Consider the following 20,138-nt stretch of genomic DNA (forward strand, 5'->3'; position numbering starts at 1 on the left):
CAATAATATTTCTTTATACCTACTGTCGGTGGTTAACATAGAATTTAGTGCTCCTATATACCGTCTATCAACCGTATTTGTCTATACCTACCGGCGGTTGTTATCAAAACAAACTATTTTCAATCGACGGTCCAAAGTTTCGTATCTATACTTCACTCTGAATGACCGATGACATTTATTTGAACAGTAACATTCCCTATTGTATTCATTATTTAGTTTTCTCCCTGAACTTGTCTGAAATATTTGCGGCTGTACTGATGGCAAACAACAAGCAATCAATTTCTTAAAGTACTTCTTAATCTAAATAATATATTATTTTTTAATCTAACCAGTAATATGTGATCGGTGAATGTACGTATGACAATTACGCCAATTTTGAAAAAGCATATTTTTTTTCATTTGCGCACATTGACATTTTTTAATTTGCGCCAAATTGATTCGAAAGGTTAGGTCTGATAAATTTAGATGATAAAATTAAACTTGTTTAACCAAACGTAGCAATTCAATGAACACAAGCTACAATATAGATAAATGTGTGTATAGACACATGTTGAGATCATGGGTATCATCATTTAATCACACTTCTGGTACCCGAACATTTACTTTCATATATGGAACCGATGCCATAAAGAAAAAAACAGGCTTTAACTTATAAAAATTTTGATAAAAAAGGGGATGCTTTATTGTAGGGAAGATATCACAAGGTTGCAGTTCAACAGAAGTGTTGCATGACATTACTCAGTTAAAAAAGATTTGTGCATATGCAAATGTGCTTTTTATGTCAAACTGTTACAATCTTATTTTATAAAGTGCTACTTCAAGTGTGATGTACACTTGCAATAAACTTATCCTGCTTTCAATCCCCCTCCTCCTCCCCGTCACGTGTGAGCAAGTGGCAGGTGGCAAAAGGCCAGAAGGATTTTTTTTGTTATAATATAAATAAATTCTATACATCTTATATGCCTCATGACTTGTGTTTACCTGTTAATTTGTGCAAATGAAGAAAATAAATTGGGCGCAAAGAAATAAAAAAAATAGGCGCTAATTAAGTGCAGATTGGCGCAAATGGAAAAAGCCGAAGCAAATATAATCTTTTCTTGTATCCAGATTTCAAGATTTTATTCATAACCTCAGACACATACTTGTGTACAAGAGGACAATAATATATACAACCATATTAAGATAATACATAGCGAGACAGGACAAACGAAACACAAATACATAGTATATTTTAAAAGACAATTGGTATAATTAGATTAAGTATTTTATGATTTTCTTCACGAAAATTGATAATTTCCTTTGAACTTGTACGTTACATATAGACAACAAGCCAGTGAATTTCTTCTTGCTTGGATTCATTACATAGTAATTTGGTACAAACTTTGATCTAAGAGCAGAAACATCAGCATTTTTACAGGTAAACAATATATGAAACTCATTCCCTATTCCCTCATTACATAATGTACATATTCTATTTTCCCTCGCGATCCCCGCCCATCTACCCGTCTCAATAGGTAACTTCAAATTCGAGCATCGAAGTTTAGATATGTAATATCTGTCCTTGGGTAATAATCGCAATAGATACGGTTCCAAACCAAACTCGAGTTTGAATAAAGAATAGAATTCACCCCTATCAGATCAAATTGGTGTTTTCTTTCTTTTTTTCGTTCAGTTTCATCTAGTCCATTTGTTCATTTGACTCTGTTTCCATCACGACTAGGATGCATTTTAATTTATAATGTAAAGTCGTTCAGGTTTTTGTTTTATTATATAAAAAAGAAGATATGGCATGATTGCCAATGAGACAACTCTCTAAAAGAGACAAAGTGACACCGGAATTAACTATTAAAAAAACCTTTAACAGATCACGGTACGCTGACGGTACAGATGTCTGTAAATTCAGAAATTAATGCGAGGTTTTTATTATTGCGACAATAATTAAGACTCGCATTTTGAAGTATTGTGTTTGAATTAATCAGCATTTTTTCTTAATCGTTGTAATCAAAATCTCATTTGAGGCTATAATGACACTCATCGCATAAAATATTTAACAATTGCACGCAACAAATTCATATTCAAAGACTATGAATTTGATGTATATTTGACAAGATAAGTTCGTTTAATTTGCCAAATATTCTATAATTCGTGTATTATTCTCCCAAGTTTATTTGAAAAGGTATAATTCCTCTATACAAATGGCAAAATCTTTCATAAAATATCCAGTAAGTTGGATAAACGTTTACCAAATCATCCCAATACAGTTTGATTTATATATTCACTTTGCTATTCCGTTCTTGCACAGTGATATAGTTCATTTTGCGTCATCCCATATACTAGCAAAGGGAGATTATCTCAGCATCACCGTTACATTAGTAATAGCTCTCGTACATAAAATAGCTAGCTCGAACTGTATGATCCTGTGTGAATCTGATCTTTATATTAAAAGTGCATAAATGGTTCACATATGGGTCTTATTTAAACATTAAACAGTATCAAAACAATTAGTGCATTATAATATAACCAAATAGGCATGCAAAAAAGAATCAATAGGCAAAATATGCTTGTCTACCGTCTAATTCTAATTGCTATTATTTACTGTATTGTACATAGCTCAATTCCATTCCATTCCATTCAATTTTATTTATTTTTTAATTTTCAGAAGAAAACAGTATTTCTAACAATTAAATTGAAATAATTTGATATGACGTTGACACACGGTAATCCACTCTCATGTTTTTATTTACATCGCTGTCAATCATCCGGTAAAGATGAATATTCATTACTACCCTCGGTAGTTAACGTCCCTCGATGGTTAACTTTAAGTGCCTACCTAGACATATGGCTTGCCTGTTTGTGGTATTCAGAAGTAAAATGAGAACGTTGAAATTAAAATATCAATACTTTAACATGTACTTTTTTAATAACTGTAAATCAAAAAATTATTGTGTGCATTTATTATTGTAATTTTGGCATTTTAGACTAAAATATTTTTTTTTAATTTTGAGATATTGAGAAAAATTCTGTTTAATTCATATAAAAAATTTCAAAATGTGATTTTAAATTATTGTGATATAAACCTGCCTCATTTTTCTCCATAATATAACATCGCAATAATTTCTGAATTTACAGTATGCAAATTGTTCAAAGTCAATGAACAATGACTGAAGATACACAGGCAAATGCTCTCCATGAAAATGCTATATGTTAAGGTTAATACAACTGTATGCTTTAAAATACTTTTGACCTATCACATCAATAGGGATTCCTTTTAACCTAACCTTATCACAAACTTCGAAACAATTGTGGCCACAGACCTGGTTAGAAACATCACATCTTAGTCTCACTGCAGAAACTTCCTCAAGGTTATTTATTAGATTCCAATTTCCCATCTTCATCCACATTTCACTGTTGAAAGTTTCAATTGTGTGAAAGTCTTCTTTTCCCCAAAACCAAAAATTTATAATGCTATCTGATGATACATTTGGTGGAGACAACTCTTGCAGCAAAAAAAAATTCAAATGCATGTGTAGACAACTCTTGCAGCAAAAAAAAATCAAATGCATGTGTAGACAACTCTTGCAGCAAAAAAAAATCAAATGCATGTGTAGACAACTCTTGCAGCAAAAAAATAATTCAAATGCATGGGTAGACAACTCTTGCAGCAAAATAATGATTCAAATGCAAGTGGAGACAACTCTTACAGCTAATAAATGTTTCCAATGCAAGTGGAGACAACTCATGCAATTGTTTTATTATTGAGTTTACATTTTGCGTTTTATTGCACCAAATTCAATATAAATTACCAACTAATCTGTTTATGATATAACTCAGACGAATGGCCGAAGCTATAACTATCTGTTCTCTCTTGGTTTTTTTGCATAATAAATTTTTTAAATACAATGGGAGACAACTGGCGTCCTTAATTAATATAATTACTGTGGATTTATTGTCATTCAATGGATACCAAATTTCATGGATTTCCAGAGTATAGGGGAACAATGAATTCCTATGTTACTATTTTCATGGATTTCCAGAGTATAGGGGAACAATGAATTCCTATGTTACTATTTTCATGGATTTCCAGAGTATAGGGGAACAATGAATTCCTATGTTACTATTTTCATGGATTTCATGTGTGTATTGGTGAACAACAAATTCTCTGGGCATGTAAATATATATGAAGACTTTGGCAGAACCATGAAATCCTCAATCATGGAAAAATGGTAGAACATCAATTACATCACAGTATAAATAAATAAAAATCTAAAAAAAATGTTTACACCATTTAATTGCTTCATAATTGAATTTATATTTCATTCAACATTAATAACTTTATTTGCAACACAATTTTTGTTCAATTCTTATATACGAGTATCTGTAATAATGTGTTTATACAGATTTAGAATTTCATACAAATATCATAATGTGTTTATGCAGATTTAGCTTTTCATACAAATATCATAATGCGTTTATGCAGATTTAGATTTTCATACAAATTTCATAATGCATTTATGCAAAATAAGCATTTACTACAAATTTCATAATGTGTTTATGCAAATTTAGCATTTCATATTGTGTTTAAGCAATTTGAGTATTGCATACAAGTGTCATATTGTGATTTTGTACAATGTCACTTCATAGACTGTCACAATGTGCTCTTGATGATTTTGATGCCATTTGATTGTTGTCAAATTTCATCCATTTCTACCGATTGTAACAGTCAGATCCATTCTCTACCAACTTCTTTGTTAAGCATGTATCATGTATTAGCTTGTTTCTGTGCCTCAGTTCGTATCACGTTTATTAAATCCTGGTTGATCAGAAATATAAACCGTAAACAGGAAATCTGCAAAAAAATAAAATAAAAATTTATTGATCCATATAACTGTTGTATAATGAATACACATATATTTTTTTATGAATTAAATTATACTTGATTTGTTCCATTGAATAAATGATTTTAATTGTGAGTTTTGGTTTGTAGTCGGGAACAGTGGACCTTTCCTGAGTTCACCTATATTTTTAATGGGGTTTTGTCTCAGTTTCTAGTTTTCTGTGTAGAGTGCACCTATCTCTTAAAAGATACTTTTTATTTTGGCCATAGTGAAGTCTTCCTTTCTTAAACTTGTGGTCTTGATAGTCCACCTAGAAAAACATGTCCACTACTTCATTTTTTTTATTTATCGTATGATATTTGAAATCCTCTTGATTTATCCATGTAATGCAAATAAACATTTTGCTAACCACTACTTTTCTTTTCCTAATATTATTACTAACTGTTTAATAGCAATTTTTTTTTTTAAAAGTCCTTGTTATTTCTTCATAGTTTTTTTGAAAGAAAAAAGGTGCCACTAAATTAAATGTAATTTATTCATACCACAACAACAGAATTATTGCTCTGTTAATTAAAAAGAATTTCTTAAACTGACTTTTTGTGTTTTTATAATTTATTCATACTTCAACAACAGAACTATTGCTCCGTTAATCAAAAAGAGTTTCTGAAACTGATTTTTTTTTGTGCTTTTATCACTCATTCATACCTAAACACAGAATTATTATTCCCTTAATTGAAAGAATTTCTGAATCAGATTTTTTTGTGCTTTTAGTTTAAATACTTTATTGAAAAGCACTTTACGCCCATATGGACCAATGGCTTAAAACATTATACATAATATACAGTTTACATAAAACAATGAAAATAAACAATGGACACACTTTGAACAGACAGAACTATAATTTGTCTTTTTTTTTTAAATCAATATATATATATATATATATATATATAAGAGATTCAAATTATATCAAGGACTCCCTGCCCTCAGTCTTAGTGACTTTTTTAAAAAGGAGCCTAATTTGCAAGTGTCCTGTTTTGTTTCAGGATTGAGAATATGTTTTAATTTATCTATATCATTTAAGTTATTATATTTATTTTCATTTAAAAATTCTTTTCTTAATTGTTCATTTATTTTACATTTAAAAAAGAAATGAAACTCATCATCTAGTACATCACAATGTGTACATAGTCTTAAATCTCTGGGAATTTTCCTGTATCTTCCAGTTTCTATTAATAAGCAGTGGTCACTTATTCGAAATTTAGAAATTAGTTGTCTATATTCAAAGTTTTGAGAAAGTAGGTATGGTTCAAAGTTATAGCTTTTCTTTATTTTTTTAAAAAGTTGGAGTTTGCTATTCTCTTGTAAATTTAATATTTTATCATTATATAAATTTTCATAGGAGTTTTCTAGATTTTTTTTGTATATTAGCCTATTATTTTTATCCTTATTTTGGTTAACAATTTCTAAATCATTTTGACTTCTGACATGATTTACATAGGAGTACCAAGAATAAATACCTGCATTATGTAAAGTTTTTGCCAAATTTAGTGTCTCTTTTAGTAAGGGACTAGTTTCTTCCCTTAATAGTCTATCATGAAAAAGAAGAGTTTGTCTTTTTATAAAGCAATCAATAGGGTAGCTGCCTAATTCAGATCGAGCAGCTATATTGCAGGAGCATTTTTTTACTCCTAAAGTTAACTTATTAAATTTATTTAGTACTTTATCAGGTGGACTTTTGTCAATGAAATTTAGAGTATCTACTTTTTTGTTATTTTTATCTCCTTTAATTGAAGCTTTATAAAAGGATGAGTATGCATCCATATACCATATTTCACTGTTATAAGTTAATATTGGTCTGACGAGAGAGTTAAATAAATGGTTTGACAAATTTACAGGAGTCTGATGAATCGAATTACAATATGTTTTTATAGAATACATTACTTTCATAGATTTTTTGGCTAATTCTTGTGCTGAATGAATAAGATTTCCATTCTGACTAATGATATTACCAAGAAATTTAAACTTTTCCATTTGCTCTAATTTATCACCATTATAATTAAAAGAATGGTTAAGATTTTTCCTATTGTTACTTGTGCTTAAAATCATAGTTTTAGTTTTTTTACAATTTACAGTTAACTGCCATTTATCACAGTATTGAGACAAATGGTTTAAACTTGACTGAAGACCCTCTTTAGTTTCAGACATTATCAAAATATCATCAGCAAATAGGAGGCTTCCAATATTTGTCTGTTCTATTTTCAAGGGATCACAGTCATCCTGTTTAAAAATTTGAGGTAGATCATTTATGAAAATATTGAATAGGGTGGGACTTAAAGAATCCCCTTGTCTTACCCCTCTAGTTACTTCAAACCAGTTAGTGAGTTTATTATTAATCTTTATTGAAAATTTAGTGGTTGAATACATATTTTTTATTACTTGATACATTTTACTGCCGATACCCTGGGACAAAATTTTATATAATAAAGCTGTTCTCCAAATGGAGTCAAATGCTTTACGTAAGTCAACAAAACAAATATATAATGGTTTCTTTTTTAAATTTAAATATTTATTAATCAAAGTTTTAAATACAAATAGACTATCTGTAGTTCTTAATTTAGGAAGAAATCCAAATTGTTCCTGGCTAAATTTGTTTTCCATATATTTAATTATTCTGTTATTTAAAATTGAGCTAAATATTTTGGCAATACCATTTATAAGAGATATTCCTCTGTAGTTATTTGGGTCTTTGGAATCTCCCGACTTAAATATTGGCACTAATAGAGAATATTGCCATGTTTCAGGGGAACATCCTGAATCAAGAACAAGGTTATATAATTTTGTGTAGCATTTAATAGTTACTGGACTACAATATTTAATCACCTCATTTACAATGGAGTCTGGTCCAGGGGATTTTTTCATTTTAAGGGATTTTATAACTTTATTTACTTCTGATATAGTTGTTGGGCTATCAGTTATTTCATTAAATCTATTTTCACTCTCTTTGTTTTTCAAAAAAAGGTTTATCTCATCTTCTGCTTTGTCGCAAGGTTTGTTCCAAAGACCTTGCTTTTGAAAATGGTTTGTTAGGTTATCTGATTTCATATTAATTTCTGTGGTATTCATATCATTTCTTAGAGATTTAAGTAGTTTCCAAAATTGTTGAGGGTCTTTAGTTTGAAGATTTGATAGTTTTTCAATCATTTGTTGTTGATATTGGATTTTTTTTCTTTTTACTTGCTTTTTTTAAATATTTTGCAGTTTCAAAAAATTGCTGTTTTAAATTTCTATCAAATGGTTTATGTTTTAGTTTTTTACCTAAATTATTGATTTTACTTTTTAAATCTTTTAATTCATTGTCTGACCAAGGGTTATTTTTATTTTACTTTTCTTTTGCTTTATTGGAACTTTTATTATACATGTTTTAGAGGCTACATTATCTAGAATTTCTGTTAATGATTTTGAAGCTTCATTTATGCCTTTTTCATTTCTTACAAAGTGGGTGATTTCAAAATTTAAAATCTTATTTTTCACTTCATCAGAGTTTAATGTTTCATACATCTTACCATGTGACACATCAGTCCATCTGTATGTTGTGAATTTTTTCATATTATTATTATTAAAGTCCTTTTTATTTATATATTGTTTTCTATCACATTTTAGTTTAAATGAGATCTGTACATGGTCCGATAAAAAATTCAGATCAGAGGTACAAAAATATTCTACTGAGGGCAGGAGATCCTTGCTCAATATTGCATAGTCAACTGTGCTACAGCCATTTTTAGAAAAATATGTGTGATAACCCAACGAATCTCCTAAATATCTACCATTTAAGATCCTAAGTCTTGAGGATAAACACATGTTCAGTAAATTATTACCTTGTTGGTTTAAAATATCTAAATTATTTCTTTTAATAAGAGAATCTAGATCATAGTCTTGGGGTAACATATCCTGTAAAAATTGGATACTATTATTTTCATTTTCAATGTAGTCAGCTTGTTCCCCAGTTCTGGCATTAAAGTCCCCAATTAGGGCTATATCCCCATATTTTGAATAATTTGCTATCTCAGCCTCTAAATTAAGTAAATCATCTGCAGTGTGTGTTGAATTTAATGGGGGGATGTACACCGCACAGAGATAGATATGTGTTCCTGTCCCAAAAAATGTTTTATTCAGTTTAAGCCACATTCTATTTGGTGACTGAGAGCCATCCTTTAGATATTCTATTCCTGGATATATTTGTTTTTTTATATAAACTATAAGCCCCCGCTATGTCTCTTAGACCTTTTATTTTTTTTCCTAGATTTTGAGATTGATACAACTCCATTTATTTGTGTATCTGCACTTTCTCCTTTCCATGTTTCAAGAATTACATTTATATCAGATTTAATATTTTCAATAAAACTAGGGTCCATGTATTTATCCCCAAGACCATGAATATTCCAAGACGCTACTGATAAATGCTTTTGTTGAAAAGTCATAATTACAAAAAAAGTGAAACAAGTTTTAAATTCTGGTGGGATAGTTCCAAGAGTTTTACTAAAGTATAACAGTTATCTTTAAACATATTTATTTACTTTAAACATATTTATTTATAGGTAATTGGGAAACAAATTATCACAACTTATATTAATCCCTTTCCACCTTGCGGGTGCAAGTGCCTCTTTGTACGGCATTAGTCTGCTCTTTTTCGAAAAATCTATATAAGGGTGTTTTTTTACATGCAAGAGATATAATGTTAACTCTCTCTTAACATGGGTCAACCATTTATTGTCCACTTCCTACGGACTATCATTTCTCAAGACCATACAAGCAAATGGTGTCAAGGGAGAGCCGAAAATAACGTCGCTGATATTTTCTCCCCAGAACAGGGATCAAACCAGGAACCGCTTTATTTGTAGTCCAACCACTACACCATGGCTTTGTGCTTTTATAATTTATTTATACCTCAACAACAGAATTATTATTGAGTTTCTGTTTGATTCCTCCTAAAATTGGTTTGCCATCTACATAAATTGGTCTCTTCCCCTCGTTAGATATAAAGAACTCTCCCGTACTCCGTAACTTTATGACACCCTGACGACGTGAGATTTTCCAGGCGGGTCCTTCCAATGCTAAGTCTACATCAACTTGGTTGTCTTTGGTGGCTTTTCCAAGTGTTATCTAAAATCAGAATAATCAATTAATTCATAAATCTAGTTTAATACAAATAAAATAAAAATGTGTCCATAGTACACAGATGCAAAATTCGACGAAAAAAAATACCCATGACCCATTTTCAATAATTAAACTTCCCTTCCTACCCACCAAAATACATTTAAATGTAATAGGCATAAAAGTGTGATAGAAGAACAATTATCAATCTTTACACAGGTTATTTGAAATATTCAAAGGATATTAAGGAAATCCTTAACCTTTCAACGCTACACAAAAAAAATAGAAAAATGGCTGCTGCTGCATTTTTTTCGTGTTCATTCATTAGAACAGTATATTCTTTTTCAGACTGCTGTATCTTTTTTATTATATGAGATAGAGAAAGTTATTGCATGAAAAATGCTCAAGAGAGCATGAACTGTAATGTTAGGCAATTATCTTAATGAATTTTTTATCAGGTTACCTGCATTTTCAGGTAATTAACAGGTAAGAGATGTAATGTATTACATTTGTATTGAATTTTGAATAAAAACTACTTTTAGTCTTCATTTATTTTGTTGTTTTAATTCCATATGATAAAGAAGACACCAGATACTTGATTCCGTAGCGTATTGCACCATACACAATGTTTTAAGTAATCGTGGCACAAATAAATGGCTCTGTCCTAAAAAAATTCAGTCAACCTCCGTTTTCCCCCCTTTTTCTATGTCTCGAAATGATCGATCAAATCATATTTTCCACAAGAATTCAATGTAATTAACACATTGAGATAACTAGAAACCTTTTAACTAATCCTCGTTGTTAGTTTCGTCATAGAAATGCTGAAATATTTCCATATTTACAGCTTCGTTTCCGATTTCCGCCATTTGCATTTGTCAAAATATTTGTTCTTTTTTTTCCTTCTTTTTTCTTTCTACTGTATGATTTTACAATAAAAATTGCCGGTATTTCAAGTGCAAATGAGACCTTGTATATCCGCGATTCAAACGAGGAAAAATTAGAGAGAACCCAAATGAAAACCGAATGGTTTAAGAGTCCTTATGAAAAATCCTTTGTCATCAAGGCATATGCCACGAATAGCAGTGGGGAAGGGCATACGTCATCGCGGCATATGCCGTGTATAGCATTGAAAGGGTTAATACAAAATTTGATGAGGGCTGATAACAAAAAACATCAGAACTAAATATAAGGGTATTTGGATTAATATGTTGTTTGATTGAGCCATTTCAATTGATATTTTATAGTGTGTCTTTCTATTAATGAGGAATTAAAAATTAAACCTGCTGCAAATGTTTGCACCTGTCCTAAGTCAGTAACCTGATGTTCAGTGGTTGTCGTTTGTTGATGTGGTTCATAAGTGTTTTTTTTTTTTCTTGTTTTTTATATAGAATCATATTCAAAACAGTGTAGCTGTGGCCATTGATTGACAATCTTAAATTATCCCATAGACTGGGGCAGATTAGGTGAACGTGTGTCTGTAACGACAACTGCTCACTCCTTACTTATTATAGAATTTAAACTGTGGGGTCACCAAAGGTTCTTAACGCCTTTAATATTAAAATAGTTCGAAAAATTAATCAGGAATAACTTTATGTTTTGATTTATATTATTGATATAAATCAAAACATCGTGTTATTCCTGATTAGTTTTTCTAATTTCTTTATTTAGGTGTTGAGAACCTTTTGTGACCCCACAGTTTAAGTGCCTTTAACAAGTACATAGTGAGCAGCGGTTGTTACAGACAAACGTTCACATAATCTGCCCCAGTCAATGGGATAATTTAAGGTTTTCAATCAATGGCCACAGCTACACTGTTTTGAATATGATTCTAGATTAGACCATTTGTTTTCCTGCTTGAATGATTTTACACTAGTAATTTTTGAAGCCCTTTGTAGCTTGCTGTTTGTTGTGAGCCAAGGCTCTGTGTTGAATACTGTACATTAACCTATAATGGTTTACCTTTACAAATTGTGACTTGATTGGAGAGTTGTCTCATTTGCTATCATACAAAATCTTCCTTTATCAATTGTATAAAACAAATGCAATATTTTCTACTTGTTTTTTTATAAACAGCCATATAACTTTGACTTACCTCCCTTGACCTCATTAAGTATCTCACCAATCTTCCTCTCAGGACTGCTAATGTTTGATTATCAAAATCTGGTGGACTAATACCTGTTATATAAGAAGAAAAGACAATGTGTCAAGAATTTTGGGGACATACATGAGTTGATACTTTTCAAAAGTTTTAAAATTAACAGACGATGACTGTAGGGTTAGGCCAAAAGATTTTTAGGTCTTTTCTTGTATTCTATCTATTTGTGTATCTCAGTGTCATAAAATCTGTATTTGTTTTGCTTATTTCTCTGAAATTTGTATATTTTTACCAATTATTCTCTATTCTGTAAACGCTATCCATTGGCTAATTGTAATTGCTGGTCTTGTACTCTTTCTGGTGTTAATGAATTAATATCTCCGTCACTGATGAGTCTTATGTAAACCAAATGCGCATCTGGCGTATTAAATTATAATCCTGGTACCTTTGATAACTATTAATATCTCTGTCAATTATTTTTTGTATTTGTTTTATAATGTAAACCAACTTGTTTTTGAAGATACTTTATTTCGCTTTAAGTTGTTTCATGCCCATTTTGCAGCGATTTAATTTTGTGATTTTAAAATTTACTTGATGTAGTATTATAAGGAAAGGTTCAAGTTTACAATTTGGCGACATTTAATATTCTTGGATTTTTCTCTTAGTGAAAGCTGAGAAAATAAATCACTCCTGAATGAGTTTGTGGGCAAGTAGACAAACCTACACCTAAATTTGATTGTTTAGTTTTTAGTTTCAGAAGGTTTTGTTGAAATATCTTTTTACCTGTAACACTGTCAACAAGGACCTGCCATTTTGGTAATTCTTGTTCTAAATGTCTGATTTCTTTTTTATTCCTTCTGTCTGCTACAGCTAATTCTGAAAAGCAACCAAAATAAAAAATTTAGCAAAAATTATGCAGGATTCAAGGATGAAATAATTCAAATGTACTAGGAAAGACAACTCTGAAAGTCAACAAAAATGTATCAAAGAAGCAAGTTGGAGGACTCCTCTGTGTGCTGGAATTTCTCGCTGCACTGAAGACCTGTTGGTGACCTTCTGCTGTTGTCTGTTCTATGGTCTGGTTGTTGTCTCTTTGACACATTCCCCATTTCCATTTTCAATTTCATTTAAGTGTAACTGTGAGCTATTGCTAATTTTTGATACCCCTATTATAAGTATTCAGTAAAAAGGAAGTTGAGGAGGAATAAATTTAAAACAAATGACTCTTAGAATTTTGGATCCTCAATGCTCTTCAACTTTGTACTTGTTTGGCTTTATAAATATTTTGATATGAGCGTCACTGATGAGTCTTATGTAGACGAAACGCGTCTGGCGTATTAGATTATAATCCTGGTACCTTTGGTAACTAATTAGAGCTACTACTTTCTTATGATACCCCAACCGCTAAAAGTATATGGTAAACAGGAAGTTGTTGAGTGATGAATCTCAAAACACATCACACAGTATAGCCGACTCATATAAACCCTGAAACCATATACAATAAAAGCCCTTACCATGTTCTAATATTTCGTCTGTAGGATCTCTGAAATAAAGCAGAAGAATGTAAGTAATTGAACAAAAAACTTTACATGTGTTTATTTCCATCATTTACAAAGGATTTAAAATACCATTGAATCTTATCATCAAACTATTATTACTGGCATATATTGTATTCATCACAATAGCAAGAAACTAGGAGACAATATCTGTATACATGAATTCTTTTATTTTCTAAGAACCAAAGTTTCATAGATTCAGTAAAAACTTACATGTTCTGGGATATTTGATTTAAGGTTTTGCAAATGTTAGCATAATTATATACTCATAAATTCAGAAATTATTGCGATGTTTTTATCCTTGTGAAAAATGTAACAGAGTTATAATCGCAATAATTGAAACTCGCATTTTGATATTTTCATTTAAATTAAACCGGATTTTTCTCAATATCGCAAAAATTAAAATTGAATTTTAGTCTAAAATGACAAAATCGCAATAATTTCTGAATTTACAGTACTTATAGAAAATTTGTTATTTATTGAACTTTGATTTTGTGATTCACTTGTTCCCACAAAATTTACAAAATAGATATCTCAGGACAGTGAATCACATTACTGGATAAATACTGTATGTATTGGTATACTGTGGATTCTTTTATTTTCATGGGTACCAATTTTTCATGGATTGAGGGAAACTTGCATATTTGTGGATAGTTAATTTCGTGGTTTTGGCAAAGGTTACATATTATGATTCTTTAGAAATTTTGTAAATCGTTGAACTTTAAAATTCATGGTTCCCCTTTACCCACGAAATCCACAAAAATTGGTATCTAACGAATATAAACGAATCAACAGTAGTGAGAAGGTCAATTGCAGAATAAAACAAAACTGTTCTTGAGTTCTAGTAATATCAACAAAGATCCAAATAATACCCTATTTGAAATTATCAAAGGTTTGTCACCTCAACATTAAAATTTAAAGACAGGTTTCATCAAATGGTTGTTTAAGTAATCAAATTCATCACAAATGTCTTCTCTCAAATGGGTAAATCCAGAAAAGCGCTTCGGAAATTTAAACTATTAAACGTGTTGTTTTCAATTTTATACATTACTGGATCGATACCTCTGCTGGAGGACTATAAGTCCCCGAGGGTATCATCCCCTCAGTAGTCAGTACTTCGGTACTGACATGATTTAAGAAACCTTTCTAAAATTGTCTGTTTGTAAATTTTGAAATTATTAAGAAACTAAGGGTTCAACTCCCTCAGGCAAATTTGAATTTAGATGAATTTGGCTATTTATTTTAAGTATTTTTGACATATAGCTCTTCAACGGTTTCAGTACTTATACATCCTCGGATTTCAAATGTTTTGCCTTGAGCGGTCCTGATGAAGGTAAATCCAGAACAGCGCTTGCGACGCATTAAATTATTAAACGTGTTGTTTTCAATTTTTTTAGAATGATTTTCAATGAATTTCATAGATGGCCAAATGAGTTGCAAACCAATTTAATGGCTTAGAGGTGTAAGTTAACAGTATGCATGTATGCATCACTGTACATGCTTATTTTGGGGATTCCCCATTTCCGTTCTCAATTGTATTTTCTTTGCCTATGGTTTTGTTTATTTTGAAGGATTTTTTATTTGTCCCTTTGGTATCTTCTGCCCATTTATTTTTATTTCTGTGGATTCTTTTATTTTCACAGTGTATTTTCTATTCAAAAAAGGGGGAGGGGAATTTGCCACTGTTTTTATCCTTATCTATAGATACTCACTTTAAATCATCATCATTCAGCATATCTTCAGCATCAGAAAAGTTTAAAACATGATCCCCTCTTGGCATTGGTTGAACTAAAATAAAAAGAAAACAAATAAATAACACTAAAGGCTCAAAATATCAATGGTTTTATAAATGCAGTATATAGGTTTTGCTTATTTATGAAGGCTGTATGGTGACCTAAAGTTGTAAACTTCTATGTCATTTGGTCTCTCGTAGAGAGTTGTCTCACAGGCAATCATACCACATCTTCTGATTTTTATATTATTTTTGATTTGATGGAAATGATTAGATATGATACATTAAAATGTGTGCCACAAAACGGCTAAATCAAAACATTTAAGCTTTTCTGGTGATTCTCCATTGGAAAGTGACAAAAAGCCTTGAAACATAGTTTTTTTTTCTTTAAATTACTGTCTAAAGTGCTTAAAGAATATCAATCATTCTACTGACTTAAAGAAAATTTGCTGAGGACAAAGACTTTGACAATTTACTGCTGATCTAAAATAAATTTTGAAGTCATAATAAAGAAAGACGTGTAAAATTGAATTTATAGATTTTTTTAATATACAAAACCGAAATTGCAGTCTTTTTCTATCCAGGAATATGATTTGATTAAATCCCAAACCCACCTAATAACAGACAAATACTGATGGAAATCTGTATATCTATCAATAACTGCTGAATATTCATATCTTACCTGATTGGTCTGGTAATAAATGATACTGTTTCATCAACAACCAATGGTTATGTAGAGATTTAGGGGTTCTTAAGGGGTAAAATGATTCTTGATTCCTGTCTATCAATTCTTACCTGATTGGTCTGGTAATAAATGATACTGTTTCATCAACAGCCAATGGTTGTGTAGAGATTTAGGGGTTCTCAAAGGGTAAAATGATTCAGGATTCTTGTCTATCAATTCTTCAAATACTTCTATATTAGGCTGGCTTGTCTGTAAGGAAGTAAACAAACAATTTAGTATCATTGTAAAAACAAGAAGGTATATAAGAGGTTTTTTATTTGACAAATTGGCTGTAATTTTTTTTTTTAGTACATATTTAACTTATTTTTCAGGGAAAAGCCAACTTAGTGTGCCTCTCTCTGCTGAATATCATAGTATGTCCTTTATATAATTAGCTGTTGTTTGTAGATCTTTGTTGTTATGTATCTAAAATTAATTTTCAACTTTAATCATTTGGAAATTCCTTCCTACTTGCACATCACAGATGTCAAAATCTTACTTTGATTTCAAATATTTCAAAGAGATAAGGAAAAATCTTCCAAAACCCTCCAATTTGCATTAAAACAGTGCATAAATTTTAACATATACTGGTACTTACAGACAATACTGTTCCCAGTAGTTTTTCCTCCTCTTTACTGAACAATGTTTTAGACTGGACACTAGATATTATATCTGGATGTAACTGTTTAATGGCCTGCATTCCCAATCTAAAATTCAAAATGTTTAATTCGATGCTAGTTTTAATAAACATGTGCTACTTCATCATTCTGTGCATTTTTATGTTGCATAAATCTAACTGCCAGTTTGCCTCAATAAATTGTTTTACATTTAACATTTCATGACAGGCTGTGCAATATGGCTTTTTCTCACTGTTGGAGACCTATAGTTGCTAACTTCTACATCAGTTTTTCTATGGTGTTCAAATCATATCAAATTTTCTTATTTTTATATTGTTTTTCTTTTTAAACTGTGCTCTGTCTGCCTGAAGTATGAAGAATTGTAGATTCAATCATGGAATCATTGAATAAGGCTTAGGAAATATTTTGGCGGTTATTATTTTGGCGGATTCAAAAATTTTATCAATTCCTTTGAATGTGAATTTTTAAATTGGCAAAATTTATTTTGGCGATTTTGTTCTATCAGTGAAAATAAGTGAAAATTTACATCCCGAAAAATAACTGCTATACGGTATATGTAAGGGGTCAAGGTTTTCTGCTTCAAGTTATTGATTGTTTCCCTTGAGAAAAGATCAAAATCCGTTACAGTGGCTTATTTAACAAACTCAAAATCTGGATTATAATTGATGCATGAAAATCTGAATAATATCTCCAAAATCAAGATAGTTGACAAGTCTGAAGATTGATTGATTTGCTTAATGTCTGACAGTTATCTTTCACATTAACTTGTAAAATAAGACTTTTTTTGCTGTTAGCTATAATATTTCAGTGATTTGTTATTTCTTTGTAGATATTGTCCTTTTAGAAATTAATGTTTTATTTTTTTGTCCCTTGTATGGCCTCTCATTGATGTACATAATGTATATTCATCACGTACTATATCTTGTAAAGTTTTCTGATCAATTTGCATGTAAAATCTTACTTTGATATAATAGGATCATACAACAAGGCAAACCATCGCTCTTGTATTTCCTTCAATGTAAATCTACAGGAAAACTTTATCCCAAGATGTACAGCAGTCAGGTCACTTGTCTGAAAAATAAAAATAAATTTTGTATTTACTAAACACTGTTAATATATACAGCAATACCTAATCTGTTTGATCTCAAATTTGGATAAAACAAATTAAGACTGTTGCCCGAAATTTTACTTCCAAAGTTTAATCTTATCTTAATTATTTTTAACAGCATCATTTTACTCACAAACTGAAAATGTTTGTTGGATTTTATTCAATGTATGAGTCAATCTGCCAAGAATATCATCACTTATCTCCATTTAAAAAATAAGCATATATTGACTTTAGTCAGGTTTCAAACTTTTCAGGCGCCTATCATTCTGTGGTTGTTGTTTGTTTCTGTATTTTTATTTGGTTTTTTTATTTATAGATTATCTTTGATCATCTTAACTCAATTGATTTTCGCGCTTGAGCCGGTACGGCAAAAGTGAGAAAAGCAATCGAGTTGAGATGACCAATGATAATCTGTTTATCTCTATTTTACCTATGACTTGTCAATTTCATATCAATTCTATTAGCAACGCCACATGTCTCCTTAGATCCTAGCGATCATTTTCCATCTCAATTGAGTAGCATGATATGAAAAATTATCACAAAAAAAGATCAAACCAAAAATGCACAAAATAGCAATAATTTTTTAAACATAAATTATGCCATTCATTTTCTGTTTGAATTGTTGAATTTACATTTGTCTTTTTGGAGCTTTTTATAGCATATTAAGCAGTATGGGTTTTGCTCATTGTTAAAGGCTGTACGATGACCTATAGTTTTTAATTTTTGTGTCATTTGGTCTGTGGTGAGGAATTGTCTCATAGGCAATCATACCACTTTTTCTAATCATATATTTAGTTTTTGATTAAGTGTTAATTAAACCTTCAGAAAAACATAATCCTAAGATCAACTGCCCTCAAATCATTCGTTAAGAAATAAGAATATTTTAAAGCATAATTATTTATCCTTTATTATTTTTATTAACTTTGTATCAGTTGCATTCAGGTATCACATATCAAATCTATTTGTTCATTGTGTGCTAATTTGTGTTTTTTGATTGAGTTAAGCCTTCCAATTGATATTTTATAGTGTGTCTTTCTATGTTGTGATGTTATACTATTGTTTCATAATAGGGAGAAGGTTTGGTACCATTTAAACGTTTAATCCTGCTGCACCTGTCCTTAGTTAGGAATCTAATGTACAGTAGTTGTTGTCTGCTTATGTAGTTCATACGTGTTTCTCCTTTCTCGTTTTATATAGATTAGACTGTTGGTTTTCCTGTTTGAATGGTTTTACACTAGTATTTTTGGGGCCCTTTATAGCTTGCTGTTTGGTGTGAACCAAGGCTCTGTGTTGAAGGCTGTACCTTGACCTATAATGATTTACTTTTAAAAATTGTTACTTGGATTGAGAGTTGTCTCATTGGCACTCATACCACATCTTCCTATATCTATAATCATGTTGAAAAAAATCTGGAAAATAAAATGACTTTTATATGTACAATTCAAATGGCCTAAAAATTCCTATGTTTATGGAAGTGTGGGCCATAGAGCTACAGTTCTGCCGCTAGTATTACACATGATTCAAAGACCAGCCGTCTCAAACTTCTGGTCTGAAAATTTATTGAGTGAAACAATAAAGTGAAATGAGCTGAAAATTTATTGAGTGAAACAATAAAGTGAAATGAGCTATCTTGAAATTGACTATAGTTTTATTTTTTGTTTTTGTTTTGCTGTGTTTTTATCTCTTAGTAAAGTTCATGTGCACAAACTGATCAATCGAAATCATTAATATCAGTGGTGTATTTCAAAAGCAATGAATTTCTAGCAATAAAAACTACTACCAGTATGTGATATTTTCAATTTTAATAATTATAAAACATTTCTCTCTGAATGTAAATGTATCTATCTCATAAATGGCCATATAAATCAGCATATGTACACATTTTTTATACATAATTTGTTTATGAAACATTACAACTTAATAAATTAAAAAAGTTTAAATAAACACTGTGTAGTCATTAAGTAAATATCTCATATACACATACTATATATATATAAATTAAATAGTTTCTAAAAATATATATATACAATTTACACGTAAAGGTTACATATTTTACAGGTTAAAGGTCAAATGTTCTATTCACAGAACTTTATAAATATAACAAATTAAATAAATCAGAATATAAAAAACACATAAAATAACAAATCTGCTCAAAACAATGTTCATATATTCCAAGTTTTCATAACAACAATTTAACAAGAATGTGTCCACAGTACACGGATGCCCCACTCACACTATCATTTTCTATGTTTAAAGGACTGTGAAATTGGAATAAATTCTCTAATTTGGCATTAAAATT

At 30.4% G+C, this 20,138-nt stretch overlaps 1 protein-coding gene across 1 annotated transcript in view; it reads right to left on the reverse strand.

The window, feature by feature from the left end:
- Positions 1 to 4,270: 4,270 nt before the first annotated feature.
- LOC143059220 (microspherule protein 1-like) overlaps positions 4,271 to 20,138 on the reverse strand; it is a 38,899-nt gene continuing 23,031 nt past the window's right edge. Inside the window, exons 5-13 of the mRNA XM_076232699.1 lie at positions 17,693 to 17,802; positions 16,692 to 16,800; positions 16,165 to 16,303; positions 15,350 to 15,425; positions 13,596 to 13,624; positions 12,865 to 12,957; positions 12,079 to 12,161; positions 9,780 to 9,995; positions 4,271 to 4,846 (exon numbers count right to left, since the gene is read on the reverse strand). Coding sequence (XP_076088814.1) covers positions 4,760 to 4,846; positions 9,780 to 9,995; positions 12,079 to 12,161; positions 12,865 to 12,957; positions 13,596 to 13,624; positions 15,350 to 15,425; positions 16,165 to 16,303; positions 16,692 to 16,800; positions 17,693 to 17,802 — 942 coding nt within the window. The 3' untranslated portion in view covers positions 4,271 to 4,759. The remainder of the gene's footprint in view (positions 4,847 to 9,779; positions 9,996 to 12,078; positions 12,162 to 12,864; positions 12,958 to 13,595; positions 13,625 to 15,349; positions 15,426 to 16,164; positions 16,304 to 16,691; positions 16,801 to 17,692; positions 17,803 to 20,138) is intronic.

The sequence above is a fragment of the Mytilus galloprovincialis genome, chromosome 14, assembly GCF_965363235.1.
Source record: "Mytilus galloprovincialis chromosome 14, xbMytGall1.hap1.1, whole genome shotgun sequence".
NCBI lineage: Eukaryota > Metazoa > Mollusca > Bivalvia > Mytilida > Mytilidae > Mytilus > Mytilus galloprovincialis.